At 52.4% G+C, this 21,241-nt stretch overlaps 1 protein-coding gene across 1 annotated transcript; it reads left to right on the top strand.

The window, feature by feature from the left end:
• Positions 1-1,647: 1,647 nt before the first annotated feature.
• Positions 1,648-3,480, top strand: Epop (elongin BC and polycomb repressive complex 2 associated protein). The gene has a single exon (XM_051158431.1). The coding sequence runs from the start codon at positions 1,978-1,980 to the stop codon at positions 3,085-3,087; it is 1,110 nt and encodes a 369-aa protein (XP_051014388.1). The 5' UTR covers positions 1,648-1,977; the 3' UTR covers positions 3,088-3,480.
• Positions 3,481-21,241: the final 17,761 nt, after the last annotated feature.

Raw genomic sequence — 21,241 nt, 5'->3', positions numbered from 1 at the left:
AGCTAGAGCTCTACTCCTTTAGAGGACACCTGGCGCGAAAGATTTGAAGGTCAGAACACTGAACCCTCTCCTTCCTCAGGTCCCACTCTGGGCCAGGACAGGGTGTGTGCATGTGTGAACCCATCCTATCCCTTCTCCGCCCGCCCCCCCCAACCCAGGTGTTAATTGATGTTATTTAGAAAAACAGCGTCTCTATTGTCGCTGCTTGGGGGGGGGGGAGATGCAGGCTGCGTGGTTTGTCCTGTTACAGAAAAACCGATTGCGCATGCCTGTTAAGTGTAGCTCTCAGGAACTGAGGCAAGAGGATGGAGTTCCAGGCTAGCATAGGCTACATTGGTGAGACCCTGTCTAGGAGAGAGGGAGAGCCGCTCTTTTGCCCTGGCGCAGGGGCGGATTCTGTATTTCTCAGTCTCTTTTTACCTCTACTCTGAGCTACCACACAAGTCTCCTGTGTTTCTGTACATGAAAAACAGCTGTCCCTAACAACCTGACTGGGTGGTGAACAGCCCAGGGACTCCTTGATTCACACCTATTTACTGTGCAGTTTGGGCGGTAGGGATGGAGTAGTGATCAAGACTGAATGCTCTCCCGGCCGCTGGGCTCCGGTGCAGCCCTGGGCACAGACTAAGAGTAGGCTGTGCTGTGTAGGAAGAAAGGGGGGAGAGATGTGAGAGGCGTGTGCATTATCAGAGTGTGTCGTGGGAATTCTTCGCTCTTTCTTTGTGGGAGTAAGAAGAGTCTGTGTCTTCTTCGGTCTTTCCCATCCATTCTGGTTGCTCGGGATCCAGAGTGTAGAGTCCTGGGATTTGGAGGCTTCTGACTGTGCCAGGGCGTTGGAATTCCGTTAAGAGGTGGGGTACTTCCCCAACTTCATCGAGAAAAGGAAACAAGCACCGAGGAAGCCAGTTTATTAATGTCTTCCGTGGGTCTGACGAAGCTTCCCTCCTTCAAATTTTCTTTCCTGATGAATCTTGCACATTCGTAGCGAACTCCTAACCACTTAACTCTTACAAGAGTTTCTGTTTGTTTTTGAGTGACAGGCTCTATTTTAGGGGCCCTGAGCATAGACCACAGGACACGCTTAGCAGTGAGATTCCTCGCTATGCCAAGCTCGTAAGCTACCGACGCTGGGTTTTAACCTTTTCCTCCACACTGAGGCTTTTGAGCTTGTCTCTGTAAATTCACGGAGCTCCATTACGCTTCCGAAGGTTAGAAACAAACTTTCCCATTTTACAGATGCGGAAAACCCGCGACTGGTACGGGGAAAACGAGTGGCTGGACCCGCGACCAGGTAAAACCCCGGAGCGGTGCGTCTGGCCCCTCGCACTTCCACCCGCGCACGCCAAGACCCACGCGCCCCTGCTCCCCGCCCTCCAGCCCTCAGCTCCGGGTCCACGTGTGTGTGTCTGTGTGCGGAATGGGGACGGGGGCCGTGCCGCCCGAGGGGTGGGGTCTGCGTGACGTCACGACAGAGGCGCCCAATCAGAGACGGGCTCGCAGCCGCGGCGCTGGTATTGGGGCAGCGAGGGGGCAGTTCTCTATAACGCGGTCTCCGGAGCCAGCGGGGAAGAAAGAAGCCGAGAGGGCGGAAGGCGCCCTCCCCGCCGCTGGGCCCGGGCACCGGGCGCCGGGCCGGGGTCCTTCCCGCCGGCCGCGAGCGCCGGCTGCTTTGTTTGTACCCGCTTCGGCGTTGAGGGGGACTCGCTCCGGGAACGCGGCGACAGGAAGAGCGACTGATCGTGCCGGGGACGCGCGGGGACCCAGGAGTCCGGCCGCCGCGAGGGCCGCGTGACGAGACCGAAGAGAGAGCCGGATCGCCGCCGCGGGCCCTGGGTGGTGGTCCCGGGGCGCCCGTGAACACAGACCTCCCCGTCGACGGGGGGCGATGTTCCCTTGGCCCGCGGACTCATCGGGCCGCCGGGGCATCCCGCCGTTGGGACCAGGGCCCCCTCAGTGGGCGACCCCCAAGGCTGCTCCATGGAGACTCTGTGTCCTCCTCCCCGCCTGGCAGTGCCCGCGTCCCCGCGGGGGTCGCCCTGCTCGCCCACGACCCGGAAGCCGCGACGGGGGACCCCAGAGTTCTCCCCACTGTGCCTGCGTGCCCTCGCCTTCTGCGCCCTCGCCAAACCCCGGCCGTCCGCCCTGGGCCTGGGGCCTGGAGAGCTGGCGCCGCAGACCCCGGTGCTGCTGGGCCCCCGGGCCTCGCCATGCACAGGCGGCCCGGTCGCGGACTGCCTGAAGCACCTCGGGGGACCAAGCGACGTGACCTCCCCGGCCCGCGAAGATGCAGACGTCGCGGTGTGCCTAGGCGGAGGAGAGGAGGAAGAAGGCGGAGGCGGCTTCCCGCACTCCGGCGCTGGTTTCTGCGCACCTACCGGCCGCTGCCCTGTTCCCCAGAGTCCTCGGGAATCTCCGACCAGCTCCGCCTGGTCCCCGCCCAAGCCATCCCGGGATCTGGAGTCCCAGCCTGATGCAGCTAGCAGCCAACCTCTCGAGCCCAGCTCCCAGCCTCCGCCGCCACCTGCGGGCCTCTCCCCGGAGCCTGCGCCTCTCGAGCAGCCTGTGCTGGGCTCCGAGGCTGCCGAGGGTGAAGACCCTGCGCCGGCCGCGCCTGAGGCACCCGCGCTCAGCCCCTCGACGGCAGACGCAGCGCCGGACGCGCCCAATGATCTCCGCCAGGAACATTTCAATCGCCTGATCCGCCGCTCGAAACTTTGGTGTTACGCGAAGGGCTTCGCTCTGGACACTCCAAGTTTGCGCCGAGGGCCGGAGCGGTCGGCAGCCAAAGCACGGGGAGCAGCCAAGAAACGCCGGCGGCCAGCGCCGCCCCCGCGGAGCATGCAGCCCCGCCGGCCCGCCCCGACGCTGCCCACTTCTAGCACCTTCAGCCTCCTCGACTGCTTTCCCTGTACCCCAGCCCTGGTGGTGGAAGAGGACGGAGACTTAGGGCCGGCTTCCTCGCTTCGCCTCCAGGGAGACGCAAAGCCGCCGCCTGCCCACCCACTGTGGAGGTGGCAGATGGGAGGGCCCGCTGTCCCCGAGCCACCGGGTCTCAAATCTTGGTGGGTCAACTTGGAAGAACTCTGAGCGCCCGACTTATTCTACCTGGGGACAAGATGGGGCCCCGGGCAGACTGATTGCCTCGATCCTCAAATTTGTCTGTTTTCCTTTGCTCTGCGTTTTACGGGCTGTGGGCCGAGAGACCTCAAATGACAGTGATCTTCAAACACCTGAGAGATCCGGGTGATATTGCCTTTTACTCATCTTTGCAGAAGATCCCAGGACTAGCGTCCGCGAAAGCCGGTAGAAAGCTGCACGGCCAGCCCCGGTCTCTGCGGTCCAGCTGGGGCCTTCACCCCAGGGCAGCAAATCGGCTACTACCCAGAGACCAAAAGAAAGGGACAGAGGGACGGACCTTGAAGACGGACAAACCTGTTGTTCCCAGCAGTTTGCGGGCCTGCTTAAGGGTGTGTGGGCTATAGGGGGTGGGGGGTGATTGACAGCTCCCTGGGGGTATCCCCCACCCCCACTGCCCAGACTTTTAACCCTTTACATCTCCTTTTTCTAGCCCTCCCCCGCCCCACCCCCATGTTCAGGTGATTCTCCTGTTAGTGAGAGTTTCAGGCTGTAGCCGATTGTACCTTTTTGTCGAGTTTTGGGGTTTCCTTTTGCCATAACGTTCGGTGGGTGGAAGAGACCTCCTCCAGTCCCAGTTTCCTCCTCACATTTAGAGGAGGGCAGAGGGCCCTGTTGTGCGGGCCCAAGGCTGGTTTTACCTGGGGAAGGGGCCAAAAACTCCTTGGGAAAATAATGGAAGATGGAAGAAATCAATAAAATCAGACCAAACAAGTCGTCTTTCGAAGTCTTCGTCCCCAATTTTTGGATGGGATGGGGGGATAGTTAGACAAATAGCCTGACATCCAAACTGGGGCCCTTAACTCAGTGGGTACAAAGCTAGCTGCAGGAAGGCCAGACTCATGGCCTCTGGGGGTTGGAGGGAACCTGGGCTGGGCATGCTACCTTAAGCGGGGTTTTTTTCTCCCTAGCCTCAGGGATTTTGGGAGTTGTCAGCGATCTGATGGATCAGAGGGGGCTGGGCCTGGGGATTAGGTTTGGGGTCAGAGGTTCTGTTTTGCAGGCAGAGAGGAACTAGGCTTGGACCACACCCGGGTCAGGACTGACTCCTTGAGGCAGAGGGGTGGAGTGGCCTTCTCTTCACTGGGCAGTCAGGTTCAGGGGTGCTTTGAGATCTGCCCACCAATTAGGGGATCTAGGAGGCCTTGTTTCTCTCTCTGGAAAAGGAGTATCACACCGCGTCCGTCGATGGGGCAAGGGAGGACAGCGCCCACGTGACACTAGGGAAGGACGCTTTGTAAAAGGTTTATATTTTGCCAAGAGAAGATCCTTGGGGAAAACTGGACCTTGAAAGTGTTTTCTGAGATGTCCCCTTTCCCTGGGTGTCTGGAGGGGAAGAATGGGGTGGGTGGGCAATTGAGCTCTCTCTTTCCTTAACATCTGCCCTTTATGAACCCTGCTGACCTCCCCTCCCCCCTCCAGCTGTGTCCTGGGGAGGGGGAAAGGAGGGGTGGGAGAGTGCTTCGGATGGCGCTCAGGGATATCTGTCATCTGCCTGCCAGAAAGGTAAAAAGGCAGATTTGGGGAGAAGGGAAAAACACTCTAAAGAGGGGAGAAGTTGGGACAAGCAGCCCTCCCCCACCACCACTAGTTAAGTGCCTTTGCTTTTGGTGGAGTGCTGGGATGGGATTTGTGCTTTTTAGCCTGCCTGGAGTTGGGGGCAGAGAGAGCTCAGCTCTGGGCAAAGGGACAGGAAGGACTGGGTAGATTCCCCCACCCCCACCCCCACCTCACACACACCCGCACACTGGAAGGTTTTTTTTTTTTTTTTTTTTTTTAGTTTTTCAAGACAGGGTCTCTCTGTGTAGCCTTGATTGTCCTGGACTTGCTTTTTAGACCAGGCTGGCCTCGAACTCACAGAGATCCGCCTGCCTCTGCCTCCCAAGTGCTGGGATTAAAGGCGTGCGGCACCACACCCGGCTCACACTGGAAGGTGTTTATTCTCTTGTTTTTTGAGACAGCATTTCTCTTTGTCGATCAAGACACCTAGCTTGGAGAGGGTTTGTTCTCCACATGACACCTTTTGGTCAGACCTAGAACTTCCCTCTGGGCAAAGTCTCAGCGCTCCAAGCATCCCTAGAAACTTCGAGACCTTTTATAGAGTAGGGAACAGAATTTGGTTTTAGGTCTACCACAGCAAATTAACAGCAGTGATGGTTTTAAGCAGGGATTTTTTCCCCCCCTACTCAAACTTGAACAGGACAGGATAAAGTAACAGCATTGGGGCTCTGCTTTTCCTAAGGCTCTAGGGGAGAGTCCCTTCCTTGCTTTCCAGCTTCTAATGGCCCTAGGCGGTCCCTACCTCCTGTTCTGGAGACCTCTCTGGTCCGGAGGGCATTTGTCATTGACTTTAGAATCCACCCAGAACTCAACCTCTGTTTGACTGTGTGACTCCAAACTCACTCCTACTGTTTTGAGACAGGGTCTTACTACATAGCCCTTGATGGGTGAATTGAAACTTGCTGTGATCCTCCTGCCTCTGTCTCTTATGTGCAAGGACCGCAAGTGTGTTTCACGGGTTTCTCTTTGTTAGCCGTGGCTGTCCTGGACTCACTTGTAGACGAGGGTGGCCTCGAACTCACAATGATCTGCCTGCCTCTTCCTCCCGAGTGCTGGGATTAAAGGCAGCGTGCACCACCACCACGCTCACTTGGCTAAGAACCTCTTTTCTAAGGAAAGCCATGTTCACAGCTTCTTGAGGGTTAGGCTGTATCTCTGGGGGTCCAACCACTCAGCCTACTACAGAACAGTCCTGAGAAAGGAAAGTTGCTGAGGAAACATACAGCGTGGCGTGCACACAGATCCCCAACTAGGACCACAGCAGCCCCTCCGTGGAAAGGGCCCTTGCTTCTCCCAGGCTGTCCTTGAGGATGTTACCGTTTCTCTCCCTTTCCAGGCATCAGAACCCCAAGAAGGGGTAGGGGAAGTGAGCAGGGGCACCCCCATGCTTGCTCCCTTCCAGTTTGTTGGAGATGACGACATCACGGCTCTTGGCTTCTTACCAAGGTGTTTGTTCGTTTGCTCATTCATTCTTTTTTTTTTTTTTAAAAGATTTATTTATTTTATTTATTGTATATCAGTGCTTTATCTGCCAAAGAAGGCATCAGATCATGTTATAGATGGTTGGGAGCCACCATGTGGTTGCTGGGAATTGAACTCAGGACCTCTGGAAGAGCAGTCGGTGCCCTTAACCGCTGAGCCATCTCTCCAGCCCCTGCTCATTCATTCTTTGAGACAAACTTTCTTGCAGCCCAGGCTTATGAACTCACTATGTTCCCAAATCTGGCTTTGAAACTCGGATCTTCCTGCTTCAGAAGCTTCCTGCGTTCTAGGGTTCAGAGGTGTACCACCACTTCCACCTCAGTCCTCGAGGGTTTCCACACAAAGCCCTTCGCCCCCCCCACCGGCTTTCCTGGTCCTCCCTTTCCAGAGTTTCCACAGTGCCCCCAGACCATCCTCCTTGCTTCCTTCCCACCTCCTCCCTTCCCCTGCCAATCTCAGCGGCCTCCACGCCCTCTGCCCCTTGCCCTTTAATCTGTTGGCAGCCTGACTTCTGCCCTTGACATTCTCCCTTGTGAGAGTCAGGGGTGACAGCCACACCCACATATCCAATAACCCCTCCCTTTCTCATCCTCTGGCTTTTCTGTGACCTCTGACACTCACTGCTGGACATTCCTGATGCCTGCTTCACTCCTGAGGTCCCAAATCTATCTCCCCCTTACTTTCTCCAGGGTCCTGTGATGTGCAGTGGTACCTTTCATCAGCTAAGTACTCATTAAGGCTCTCTTGCGGTGCCGGGGGTCTTTTCTCCTCTCCTTGGGTTCTGTATCTCTCCAGGTGGACACTGACAACTCTTCTGCCTATTGTCACTCTTCCTGCATCAGTCCTGGTCCAGTCTCCACCCTGGTTGCTGGTCTCTGTTTCTCCCCATCACCTCCACAAGACCTGACCCCTTGACCAGAACAATTCTAACTCAACTGTTTATTTCCCCTGTATCCCCTCAGGTCTCAAGATCCAAATCACCCTTATTCTTTATTTTATTTTGTTGTTTTGGTTTTCTTCTTTCTTTTAAAAATTAAAAAAAAAAAATTATTTTATGTGCATTGTTGTGGGGACATCAGATCACCTGGATCTAGAGTTACAGACAGTTGTGAGCTGCCTTGTAGGTGCTGGGCATTGAACCTGGGTCCTTTGGAAGAGCAGACACTATTTTATTTATTTATTTATTTTTGGTTTTTCGAGACAGAGTCTCTTTGTGTTAGCCTTGGCTGTTCTGGACTCGCTTTGTACACCAGGCTGGCCAGAGATCTGCCTGCCTCTGCCTCCCAAGTGCTGGGATTAAAGGCGTGCACCACCAAGCCGGGTGTGGTGGCACATGCCTTTAATCCCAGCACTCGGGAGGCAGAGGCAGGTAGATAGCGGTGAGTTCGAGGCCACACTGGCCTATAAAGTGAGTCTAGGACAGCTAAGGCTACATAGAGAAACCCTGTCTCAAAAAACCAAAAACCAAAAAAATACACACACACACACACACACACACACACACACACACACACACACACAGATCTCCATGGGATTTTTTTTCCCACTTTCCCATGTAGTTGTCTAGTTTCTCTTGCTTTGTTTATTCTAGGTCTTCGATCAGCTCCCTGTACACTGAAGGCAGTTAATAAATGCTTGTTCGATCTTGAGTGGGTATTCCAAGCAACCCCATCCCACCCCCCACCCCAGCAGAGTTCGGAGAAGTGCTTTGCCAAGCTGCAGTTCCAGAGTTTTCCCACAAGATGCCACTGTCTGCTAGCACCAGCAGGGTTAATTCTCAAAAGCAGTTTAGTGCCTTGCATTGCTGGCCTGGAGGGGAGGGAGGCCACTGAGTAACGGCGATGATTTCACATAGCCTGTGCTCCCGAGAACTCAAGGCTGATGTCAAATGCCAGGCATGCCTTCTTTTGCTTTTGAAACAATAAAAGTATCTGCTCCACGAGGAGGAAATGGCACTGGGAGAAGCTAATTGATTTGCCTGAGGTCACACAGCCTGTGCAGGGGAGTTTTTTTCCCCCTAGTTGGCCTGACTGTTTTTTCTCCGGATAGCTGTTATCTCTCTTGCTGGGAGCCATGCATTGTTCTAGGCGCCTTTGTTTTTGGAGACAGGGTCTCTTTATCCAGTAGCTGGTCTGAAACTCATCGTGTGGGCAGGTCAGGTCTGGAACTCACAGGTCTGCCTGACTGCCTCCCAAGACCTGGTATGAAAGTCCTGTACCACTATACCTGGTTTAGTCTAAGCGCTCTGTGTGTGTGTGTGTGTGTGTGTGTGTGTGTGTGTGTGTGTGTGTGTAGTGGGACTTACATGCCTGCCATGGTGTTGGAACACGTGGAAGTCAGAGAACACCTTTGGGGAGTTTGGTTCTAGAAGACATAGCTTTATGCCAGAGCCGCAATGACACAGGGTGTGTGCCTAGACCAGGACCCTGTAGTAGCCCAGGAAAAGCCGGTCATGTGGTCCCTTCCCCCCAACCCCCCAAGACAGGCTTTCTCTGAGTAGCCTTGGTTATCATGGACTCACTTTGTAGACCAGGCTGGCCTCGAACTCACAGAGATCCGCCTGCCTCTTCCTCCTGAGTGCTGGAATTAAAGGCGTGCGCCACCATGCCTGGCTGTGGTCCTTCCTTAGGATACGGTTACTCTACAGATACGCTTGTTGACTCAGTGGCTTACTCTCTCTGAGCTCAGCATTGCCACCTAAAGTCAGTGAATTTTGTGACACCCATAGTAGGTTGGTTATCTGTGCTGGTTAGTTTTTTGTTTTTGTTTTTGTTTTTACCAACATGACATAAGCTAGAGTCACCAGGGAAGAGAGACCCTGAGTGGAGTAACTGCTCAGAGCAGATCCGCCTGTGCCTTCGTTGCTAAGAGGTTTGCTTGCTTGATGATTAGTTAGTATGGTTGGGTCCAGCCCACTGTTGGCAGCACTATCCCTAGGCAGATGGATTTGGGCTGTATAAGAAAGCTAGCTGGGGGCTAAAGAGATGGCTCAGTGGTTAAGAGCACTGTCTGCTTTTCTAGAGGCCCTGAGTTCAATTCCCAGCAACCACATGGTAGCTCACAACCATCTATACTGATGCACTCATGTATATAAAATAAAAAAAATAAATAAAAAGAAAGGAAGCTAGCTAAACAGGATGTGGTGGTACACACCTTTAAGTCCTGTACACAGGGAGGCAGAGACAGGTCGATCTCTGTGAGTTTGAAGCCAGCCTAGTCTACAGAGCTAGTCCAGGATAGCCAGGGCTCTTGTTACGTAGACAAACCCTGTCTCAAAAAATGAGCAACCAAACAAAAAAAGAACAAACAGCTGGGCGTGGTGGTGCACGCCTTTCATCCCAGCACTTGGGAGGCAGAGGCAGGCAGGTCACTGTGAGTTCAAGCCCAGCCTGGCCTACAAAGTGAGTCCAGGACAGCCAAGGCTACACAGTGACCCTGTCTCGAAAAACCAAAAAATAAAAATAAATAAATAAATAAATAAAATGAACAAACAAAAAACAAAACAAAAAGAAAGAAAAGAAAGCTGGCTGATGCCAGGCGTGGTGGCGCATGCCTTTAATCCCAGCACTCGGGAGGCAGGCGGATCACTGTGAGTTCGAGGCCAGCCTGGTCTACAAAGTGAGTCCAGGACAGCCAAAGCTACACAGAGAAACCCTGTTTCGAAAAACAAAAACAAAAACAAACAAACAAAAACAAAAAAAAAACAAAAAAAAGCCGGGCGTGGTGGCGCACGCCTTTAATCCCAGCACTCGGGAGGCAGAGGCAGGCGGATCGCTGTGAGTTCGAGGCCAGCCTGGTCTACAAAGTGAGTCCAGGATGGCCAAGGCTACACACAGAGAAACCCTGTCTCGAAAAACCAAAAAAAAAAAAAAGAAAGAAAGAAAGAAGAAAGAAAGAAAGCTGGCTGAACAAGCGGCATTCCTCCGTGGTTTCTTTTCTTCCTGTCCTGACTTTCTTTAATGCTGTACCTTGACCTGAACGTGCAAGATGAAATAAACCCTTCCTTCCCTGAGCTGCTTTTGGCCACGGTACTTATCTCAGTGACAGACAAGAAATGACAACATCACCCAGAGCCTAAGCACTTAGGAAAAAGAGGGAGCTAAAGCACCTGCTTAGCAGGCTTGGGGGTCCCGTCCCGGCAGGGGTGCGGATGGAAGTGGGCATGGCGGACACAGGAGGTGGGGAGGGAGCGAGCACGGGTGGTGATGGTGGGGTAGGGTGGGTGGTAGGGTGGGTGGGGTGGAGTGAAGGGGAGGTGGGGAGGGGGCAGGCACAGGTGGCGATGGTCTTGGTGGTGGTGGTGGTGGGGTAGGGTGGGGGGGTGGGGGAGCAGGCAAGACTGAAGATGACACAGTTTCCCATGACTAGCTTTACTGTCTGGTCCCCATCAGAGCCTTGGTGCACAGCATTTCCCCTGGGGCCTACTCCCTGGAAATGACTCCATCATTTTGGCTCTTATGTTGCCATGTGGGTCAGGATGATTGGAGTCCTGCTGGGCCCCAAGATCTGGTCCAGGTGCCCAGGAAGGTCAGCCACTTATTGGTGACGTAGTCGGAGGGAGGCTGATAGGATCATCGGTACAGAACTGGGCAAGAATAGCCAGCCCAGGGGCAGGGCATGGTGGCACACGGCTTTAATCCCAGCACTACTCGGAGGCAGAGGTAGATGGATCACTGTGAGTTCGAAGCCAGCCTGGTCTACAAAGCAAGTCTAGGCCAGCCAAGGCTACACAGAAAGACCCTGTCTAAAAAGAACAGCCCCGAGATGTGAGTAGAGAGAGGAGGGGCCAAGGACTGAACCCTGAGGACATCAGGGGACCAGCGAGTGGGGAGGGATGTAGGGTTACCCTGAGGCCACTGCTAACTGTCCACCAGCAAATGCTTCTTCAGGACTGTCCAGGGTACACCTTCATTAAGCCCCCTTGCAGTCAGATGTGGCCATGTGGCTGCATTCTCATCAATGGGCTGCAGGGGGCAGTACTGTGTACTTTCTCAGCCTGACTATGCCCTTTTGCCTTCTGGCTTGCAAACCCCAGCATGGCAATCACCCAAGATTGGTCATGAGACCAGGAGAGTGCCCCAGAGGGCAGTACCGTACGGTGGCACACGGAAAGAGCTGGAGTCTCTAAGTGGCCTTGACAACAGAGTCCCAACAGACTCTTGTTCACTGGGAACTGGGGGTAGAAACTTCACATTCTTTAAGGACCTGTCTTTTTAATTTCAGTTTATTAAAACAGTGTCTCCCTATATACAACCTTGGTTTGGCTAGAAGTTGATACGAAGCCCAGACTGGCCTTGAATTTGCAGTGATTATTCAGCCTTTGTGCCGGAGATTACAGGCATTTGCACCACACTTGGTTTTATGAGCCATATTTGTTGCTTTGCTCTGAGATGGGTCTCCTATAGCCCAGGCTGGTCTTAAACTCTAAATGCAGCAAAAAATGACTTTGAATTCCTGATCCTATGAGGCCACCTACACCTGCCTAAAGTATAGGGTTTTGTTGTTGTTGTTTTTGGTTTTTTTGAGACAGGGTTTCTCTGTGTAGCCTTGGCTGTCCTGGACTCACTTACCTTGTAGACCAGGCTGGTCTTGAACTCACAGCAATCTGCCTGCTTCTGCCTCCTGAGTGCTGGGATTAAAGGCACCACCACCACCTGGCATTGGTTTTTTTTTTTTTAAGATTTATTTATTTATTATGTATACAATGTTTCACCTGCAGGCCAGAAGAGGGCACCAGACCTCATTATAGATGGTTATGAGCCACTATGTGGTTGTTGGGAATTGAACTCATGACTTTTGAGGTTTTTTGTTTTGTTTTGTTATGTTTTTTCTGAGACAGGGTTTCTTTGTGAAGCCTTGGCTGTCCTGGACTAGCTTTGTAGACCAGGCTGGCCTTGAATTTACAGCGATCAACCTGCCTCTGCCTCTTGAGTGCTGGGATTAAAGGCATGCACCACCCACCACGCCTGGCCGAACTCATGACCTTTGAAAGAGCAGCCAGTGCTCTTAATTTCTGAGCCATCTCTCCGGGCCCTTAAAGTATAGTTTTAACAGAGATTTGAGTTCAAGCATTAGGAGACTGAGAAAGGCAAGAGGCACTTAGGAAAAGGGCTCCCAAGCCACTGTCTTCTTTGTTACAGGAATTTAACTGCTCTTCCAAAGGTCTTAAGTTCAATTCCCAACAACCATATTGTGGCTCATAACCATCTATAATGTAATCTAATGCCCTCTTCTGCAGATAAAGCACTCATATACAATAAATAAATAAATCTTAAAAAAGAAGAGGAAGAAGAAACTGGGTGTGGTGGCTTGGTTTGAGCCTTTAATCCCAGCACTCGGAAGGCAGAACGAGGAGAATTGCTGTGAGTTCAAGGCCAGCCTGGTCTACAGAGTCCATAGCAACCAAGGCTACACAGAGAAACCCTAACTGGAAAAACAACAACAACAACAACAACAAAAGGAAAGTTAACACAGTTTAGCATAATCCAACTATCTGGCTAATCCATCTAATTAACAAAATTTGTCTAATTAGCCAGGTATGTGGTGCTCAGACCCACACACCTATAATTCCAGCAGTTGGGAGGCAGAAGATTGCCCTGCTTTAAACCAGGCTGGTCCACATGCTAAGCTCTAGGCCAGCCAGAGCTTCATGGGAAACATCTCAACAGGCGTGGAAGCGGGAGCAGAAGGGACCGGATGAGGTGATCCAGCAGTTAAGAGTACTTGATGCTTCTTCTAGTTGGCTTTCCGTTGCCGTGACCAAAGCAACTTGCAGAGGAAAGGCTTCTTTATTTCTTTTTGTTTTTGTTTTTTTCGAGACAGGGTTTCTCTATGTTAGCCTTGGCTGTCCTGGAACTCACTCTGTAGACTAGGCTGGCCTCAAACTCACATGGATCTGCCTGCCTCTGCCTCCCGAGTGCTAGGATTAAAGGCGTGCACCACCGTGCCCGGCATAATAATATACATCTTAAAGAGAAAACATACACTTTAATCCCAGCACTCGGGAGGCAGAGGCAGGCGGACCGCTGTGAGTTCGAGGCCAGCCTGGTCTACAAAGTGAGTCCAGGATGGCCAAGGCTACACAGAGAAACCCTGTCTCGAAAAACAAAACAAAACAAAACAAAACAAAAAGACCAGAAAAAACAAACTAGTAACTAGTTGCCCACTTCGTGGAGAACGTCATCTTCTTCACAGCTGCCAGGCTACACTCCGCCAGGCACGTTTGCTCCTCAGTCCTGTGAGTCTGTGTGTGTGTGTGTGTGTGTGTGTGTGTGTGCGTGCGCGCGCGCGCACGTGCACGCTTGTGTGTGCTTGCATGCATGCAAGTGTGTACATGGAAACACATAGGAGCCTGCTGAGGACCACAAATCCTCCCTGTATGTCCCACCCCTCTGGGACCTCACTTTCTCAGTCATCCTGCTCAAACTCGTCAGCCCCTCAGCCACCCCTAACTTGCCACTGTGAGGGTGCTAGTTTCTGAGTTCTTTTCCAGCCCTCCCGTCTCGGTCCCTCATACCTCTAAGTTCCACAGAGGCATGCCTGCACGGCTGGGCTGTCCTCCCCCCCCCCCCCCACAGAAGGGCTGCTCTCCCACAGAAGGACTCACCAATACCAAAGGACATCTTGGTCCATCTGATCTTTGTGTGACATCCAACACCGGTGCCCCCACCCCCTTTCTCCTCTATCTTTTCTTACTTTCTTCCCTCAGCTCTTTCTTCAGGGTCGGGGAGGAATCGAACCTGGGCCCTTGCACATGCTAGGCAAGCAAAGCACCCCTGAGGTACATCTCTAACCCTCCCTTGACTCTGACATCACTTACAGTAAGTTTAATTTGCCATATAGACCAGGAGGGCCTAGAACTCACAGAGATTTTCTGGCCCCTCTCTCTAGGGGAGAGGGGAGGGGAGCTGCTGATGTAGTGTAACAGTTCATCCCGCAGAGAAGCTATTTAAATAGGGAGGTAAGGGGGCTGGGGAGATGGCTCAGCGGTTAAGAGCACTGATTGCTCTTGCAAAGGTCCTGAGTTCAATTCCCAGTAACCACACGGTGGATGATAGCCACCTATAATGAGATCTAGTGCCCTCTTCTGGCATGCAGACAGAATGCTAAATATTGTTTGTTTTTGTTTTTTTTGAGACAGGGTTTCTCTGTGTTGCCTTGGCTGTCCTGGACTCACTTTGTAGAGCAGGCTGGGCTTGAACTCACAGCGATCCACCTGCCTCTGTCTCCAGACTGCTGGGATTAAAGGCGTGCGCCACCAAGCCTGGCCATAAATAAATCTTAAAACAAAACAAAACAACCCCCCCCCCCAAAGCAAGGTAAACAACTAAAAATGGCTTCAGGAAGTCCCTGAAACCGACCAGATTCACTAGTGCCATGTCCCTCTGCCCTCCCCCCCCCCCCCCCCCCCCCCCCCCCAGTGAACAATGAAAGCGGAGAGTCTCTCTTAAAGGAGTGGAGCTGAGCAGCAAAGGAGAAACTCCTGAGACCAGTCCAGCTTACCTGGAAGAGGCAGAAACCCGGCCGAGCTGCCCAGAAGGGTCTAGACTAACTGAGGCACCGCGAGAGGGCGCTCTCCAACCCGCTGAGCAGCCTGCAGCCTGTGCAGTATGCTCCAGGTTCCCGGCTTTGTGAGCTGCCACCCGTGCCGGGGTGCACCTTGGTGAGACGCTCCTATGAGTAAGCTCTCACCCACAGTTCCGTAAAAGCTGATTTCCTCACCAAGTTGGATATTGGTGTTATCTAGACTCTGGACTGTCTTAGGTTCCCAGTCTGGGGTGAGTACATGTTTGTTCTGTTTTCTCTGGAAGAGTTTTCTCACACACCGTGGGATTAAAGGCATGTACCACCGTGCCCAGCTCTTGTTGTTTTTATTTTTCCAAGACATGGTTTCTCTGTGTAGCCTTGGCTGTCCTGGACTCGCTTTGTAGGTCAGGGTGGTCTCGAATTCACAGAGATCCACCTGCCTCTGCCTCGCCGAGTGCTGGGATTACAGGTGTGTGCCTGGTGCTGGGCTATCTGGCTCTTGTGTTGTTTGAGACAGGGGTCTTGCTATGTAGGAGACCTCAAATGTTGAATTCTTTTGTTTTTGTTTTTGTTTTTCTTTTTTTTTTTTTTTTTTCGAGACAGGGTTTCTCTGTGTAGCCTTGGCCATCCTGGACTCACTTTGTAGACCAGGCTGGCCTCGAACTCACAGCGATCCGCCTGCCTTTGCCTCCCGAGTGCTGGGATTATAGGCGTGCGCCACCACGCCCGGCTGTTTTTTTGTTTTTCAAGACAGGGTTTCTCTGTGTAGCCTTGGCTGTCCTGGACTCCCTTTGTAGACCAGGCTGGCCTTGAACTCACAGAGACTTGCCTGCCTCTGCCTCCCGAGTGCTGGGATTAAAGGCGTGCGCCACCACGCCTGGCTTGCCTTGGCTTTTCTGTTGGGGACTTCCAGAGCCTGGAATGGGTCCCCAGCCTGCTTTATGTAACTGCAGAGGCCTAGTATCTTTTATTTATTTATTTGTTTGTTTGTTTTTCAAGTCAGGATTTCTCTGTGTAGCCTTGGCTGTCCTGGACTCGCTTTGTAGACCAGGCTGGCCTTGAACTCACAGCGATTCGCTTGCCTCTGCCTCCCAAGTGCTGGGATTACAGGCGTGTGCCACCATGCCTGGCAAGGCCTGGTATCTTGACATAAGTAAGGGACCCTTCCCTTCTGTTTTCATAGCAGCAGAATTCAGGTCATATGACTATGTCTGAGGTGGATTTAGAAAAGCACCCTGAAAGCCTGGCTTAGTGGCAGAGTGATCCCAGCACTCTGAGAGACAGAGGTAGGTGGAGCTCTGTAAGTTCGAGGCCAGCCTGGTCTACAAATATAGTCTCAGGACAGCCAAAGCTACACAGAGAAACCCTGTCTTCAAAATCAATCAATAAATAAACAAACAAAAAGCACCCTGAGAGATCCTGAGCGTGTCTATCTCTCTCTGCTCTCCTCCTCCTCCCCCTCCCTTTTCCCCTCCATCTACTGAGTTCTATTTGTGGGTTCACTCCCGCAAGATGTGGGTCCTAGGGATCAAACTCAGGTCATCAGTGTTGTAAAATATGATTAAGCCATGCAACAGGTCTGGTGTAAAAGAGGTTTACCGTGGCAAAGGAGGAGAGGGCCTGGGGGAAGGAATAGAGTGAGTGGGCCATGAGGGCAGAGAGAGAAGGCAGGGAAGGAGATAAAGGGGGGAGGGGTGCCCATGACAGAGAGAGAAAGGAGGGGGAGAGAGAGAGAGAGAGAGTTCAAGATCACACCCTCGGCTACATAGCAAGCCCCTGTCTCCAAAGGAAAGCAGAACAGTGAGCTGGAGAAATAGCTCAGTAGTCAAGAGGAGCACGTGCTGCTCGGGGCGTGGTGGCACACGCCTGTAATCCCAGCACTCGAGAGGCAGAAGCAGGTGGATCGCTGTGAGTTTGAGGCTAGCCCGGTCTACAGAGTGAGTCCAGCACAGCCAAGGCTACACAGAGAAACCCTGTCTGGAAAAATCCAAAATAAATAAATAAATAAAATAAAATAAAAAAACCAAAAACCAAGATGGCAAGTAGTAGACCATAAGGCAGGAAGTAGGCCAGGCCATTATTGTTGGGTGAGAGCAGCTGAGCGTCTGCCCAGCTAGAGCGCCTGAAGCTTTTAATAAAAATAAACGTCTCCTTGTCATTATTCACAGCTCAGCTCGGTGGGCCATAGAAAAGCCAACAAAACCCTGTCTCTATAGAGTAAAAAGAAAAAAAGAAAAAGCGCATGGCACTCTTCCAGAGGACCCTCGTTTTGTTTTCTGCATCCAGGTGGGGTGTCTCACAACCACTTGTAACTCCAATGCCAAGGGATCTGATTTCCTCTTCTGGCCTAGGAGGGAACACTGTCTCCCCACAAACATATACAATGAAATTAAACAATAAACAATCTATACACTAACAGCAACAATGGTGCTAGAGAGATTGCTCTGTGGTTACAAACTTGGGGAGGCCAAGAGTTCTATTCCCAGCACCCACTTCAGGTGGTTCATAACTGTTTCATAACTCCAGGTCCGAAGAAAGCAATGCCGTCTGGTCTCCAAGGGCATCCATATACATGTGGCGTGTGTGTGTGTGTGTGTGTGTGTGTGTGTGTGCGCGCGCGCGCTTGTGCGTGCGCGAACATTAAAAAAAAATAAAAGCCGGGAATGGTGGCGCACGCCTCTAATCCCAGGATTCAGGAGGCAGAGGCAGGTGGATCACTGTGAGTTCAAGCCCAGCCTGCTCTACAAAGTGAGTCCAAGACAGCCAAGGCTACACAGAGAAACCCTGTCTTGAAAAACAAAACAAAACAACAACAACAAAATATATATCTTAAAAATGTCTCCCCTTGTGCTGGGCATGGTGGCACACGCCTTTAATCCCAGCACTTGGGAGGCAGAGGCAGGTGGATCACTGTGAGTTCAAGCCCAGCCTGGTCTACAAAGTGAGTCTAGGACAGCCAAGGCCACACAGAGGAACCCTGTCTTGAAAAAACAACAACAAAAACCAAACAAAAGATGTCTCCCCTTTCTTGGAGAGGAGGTTGGTGTCCTTCTTGCTCAGTGTCCTCCAACAAGACCCCTCATCTACCCCAACAGCTGGGATATTTATCTGCTCCTAGGGCCAGCCGAAGTTAGACCTTGGGTGAAGGTGGGGACTGAGACGCTGTGTCACTGTCTCCAGCTCTTGCTCCAGCCTGCCTCGGGCAGGGGACACACATGCAGTCAGAACACCTGCCCCAGGATCTGTGGCTGGAAAAGGCTCCTACCCCTGGGACTAGAGATCACCAGCCTGGGCGGAGCCCGCTCTCTGTCAGTCCAGGGCTGGGCACCTCTCACTTGAGGTCTGTAAATCCTTAGCCCCACATGCCCTGCCCTGGGCATGATGGGGGCTGGGAGTGTGAAGTCGGGGTACTGTTTCTTGGTTCCTCCCTCCCTGGATTATTCATGCCTTGGCAATGGATTGTCCTGGTGCCAGGCCTCTTGGGGGAGTCTGCTCTTGCTGTGCCAGGGCCCTGTGCCCACTCTGCCTCCTCTTCCCACTTCCTCCTCAGTCTCAGCTGGCACAGCAGCCGCAGCGCCTCCTCTCAGCACCTTCCAACTGGGCACAGCCAAGTAGCACTCAGCCCACAGCAGCAGGCGGCCTGCAGCAGCCCGAAGCTGGCAGGCTCCTTGGTGCCCGATCCTCTTCTCTCCACACTCCTTCAGCCTCACCTTCCTGTCTTCCACATCCTGCCTGTCTGAGGAGAGCAGCCAGCCACCCCACCCCGCCCTTCCTAGGCTCACCTGTACTGGGGCTCTTCCTGGGCTAGTGGCTCAGTGTGTCATCAGTCCCAGCCATGGTGAGCTCAGGGCCACCTTGGGCCAAATGGGTGTCCTTTGTAGGGTCTCATCAGTCCAGGTTCCTGCAGCCAACTAATTCTGAGACAAAGTGAGCCTACCTTTTAAATCCAGCATGGGCTCTGTGATACTCTAAAGTGACATGAACACTTTTATTTGTCATCCCCAGGGCTTGGATACTGTGTCACTACAGGCCTGGTAATCTCTTTTTTAGTGCTGGCCCTGTGGGCTCCCTTATATTTTGGGTTTTTCAGATCATCGTGAGAAAACAATAGTAGTGTGGTCCTTAGCTTGCTGGATGCTGTAGACAGATGCTACACTCAGGATCATACATATCATTTCTTTCTTATTTATGTTTGTTTGTTTATTATGTATACACTATTCTGCCTGCCTGTAACTACTGCAGGCCAGAAGAGGGCACCAGATCTCATTATAAATGGTTGTGAGCCACCATGTGGTTGTTGGGAATTGAACTCAGGACCTTTGGAAGAGCAGTCAGTGCTCTTAACTGCTGAGTCATCTCTCTGGCGGCCGGATCATACATACTCTTTCTTGAGTCCTTAGGCTGAGCTCAGTTGAGTTGTAAGACTCCTGGATATGTGCCCAGAGCAGTAGCACATGCCTTTGATCCCAGTAGGTGGCAGAGGCAGGTAGATTTCTGTGAGGTGGAAGCCAGCCTGCTTTACATAGCGAGTTCTAAGCTAGCTAGGGCTACATAATGAGACCCTGCCTCAAAACAAACAGACAGAAACAACACCCACAAAACAAAAAAATATCCCCTAAACCAAAAAAAAAAAAACCCAAAACACCAAAAACCTTGTGTTCTTATGGGTCTCTGTGGGATTCTGGGGCCTGGCAAATGTTCAGGCCTGGGTGGGTTGCACCTTACACGGCACCAATCGGATTTCTGGAAATGAGAATAACCCTCACCCTATCCCTCTGGGTCAGAGCAGGCTAGATCAACAAGATTCCTTGTCAGTTCATGTTAGCCTGGACCCAGGCATGAACCCTACTGACCCATCTCCACAGGCCTCACACCACCCTAGCCAGTGTGGTCTGGTGTTATAGGTCCTGTGGTCCAGGGAGATTGAGGTGTGCTCCCTGCAACCCTACATCCCCCTTTCTCTATTGCTTTTTGGCCCTTCTATCTTGAGGTCTTGCCTCTAACCAACCTCCTGTTCCCTTGCTGAGTCCGATGACTATGACAGCGCTGCACAGAACACAAACACAAAGGGCTTTTGTCATCCTACCCTGAGCTCAGCTTTGGGGCTTCTCCTGACCTTCCCCCCCTCCTGCCAACCTCCTATGTCTGACCTAAGGCCACCCCAGCTGGAGGCTACTGTGGTATTTTTCCACAGGCGCTGCTCTGCCTCACACACGCTGGAAAGATGGATGCAAAGTCTGTGTCTATATATACCTTCCCGCCCCCAGACGATGAGAGTCTCCTTCGCCAGGCTGTGGTCGTGCAGTCTGTCGCTGGTTAAGGCACTTCTCAGATTTGCGTGTTTAATATTTTATCCAGGAAGCACTCCTGGCTGGGTGTTCTGGAAGGTGGTGTGATGCTGACAGAATGTCAGGCCCTGGAAAGGTTGCTTACAGTTCCTGGTGGTGGTGGGACAAACAGGTGGGGGTCTGGAGAATAGTGATGTCAGCTTCTGGCTGTTTGTCGGAGGCGTCAGCACTGGTGTCCCAAGACAAGGTGGCATTCGTAAGAGCATATTGGGTCTGGGCTCCTGCAGGTGGCACAGAGAACCTTCCTTCTTTGGGGCGCATAAGCAATGATGGAAGTGGCTTCTTGGGACTAGCTGCTCAACCAGGTCAATTAACCAGTAGGGAAGTCTCCGATGGGAAGAAGCCCTTTGACTCTGTGAGGAAGTCACCATCACCCAGGACCACTGTGCTGAGAGAACACAGTGGAGAGGCTGGATCAGAGTGTCTGGCGGCAGCTGGGGAACAGCTCTGGGTTCCTGTGCGTGACAGGCAGGGCCACCAACATCTAGTTTCCTCGCTGACATGTTGGGGAGCAGAGAGTGCCAGGCGCAGCACTAAAGACAATCCTGTTTCCACTAAGCTGTGGACGACACAGGGTCTGGAAGGGAAAGGGGTGAGAAAGGGGAGGCTGTGGCCTAGGGGCAGATGGAAAAGTCTGGAGATGGAAGGGGGTGGGGAACAGGCAGACACTGGCCTTTCATGCTGACCCTTCTGAGACATGAAATGCCTGATTGTGCCTGGGTCCAAGAGGGTGTGGTGCTTGGGGAAAGCCCGTTCCATCCCCCAGCCCCCAGAGAACAAGATCCCCACACATCACCACTGCTCTAAAAATCAGACAGAGGAGAGTTCTCAGGCAGTGGGGCGGGGTACAGCCCGAGTCTGGTACTATCCCTTACTGAGTTTCAGTGATTTACCTCTGCAGGATTCTGGGACTCAGCTCTTAGGACACCGTCCTATCCCAGATGGCTCCTCCAGCCAGAAGCAGTCAGATCTCTGTGAGTTTGAGGCCAGCCTGGTCTACCGAGCAAGTTCTAGGTCAGCCTGGACTACACAGAGGAACCCTATCTCAAAAAACCAAATGGGGCATGGGGTGGAGTATAGGAGTTTAGGACACTAAGTCCTTAGAGCTAAAGCCTTACTTAGTTCAAGGAGTATGCATGCTGACTCATCCAAAGGGCTTTGCACATCTGAGCAGCATTTTGTTTTTGTTT

This window comes from Acomys russatus, chromosome 16 (assembly GCF_903995435.1).
Source record: "Acomys russatus chromosome 16, mAcoRus1.1, whole genome shotgun sequence".
Lineage (NCBI taxonomy): Eukaryota > Metazoa > Chordata > Mammalia > Rodentia > Muridae > Acomys > Acomys russatus.
This window is presented reverse-complemented; position numbering and strand designations above follow the sequence as displayed.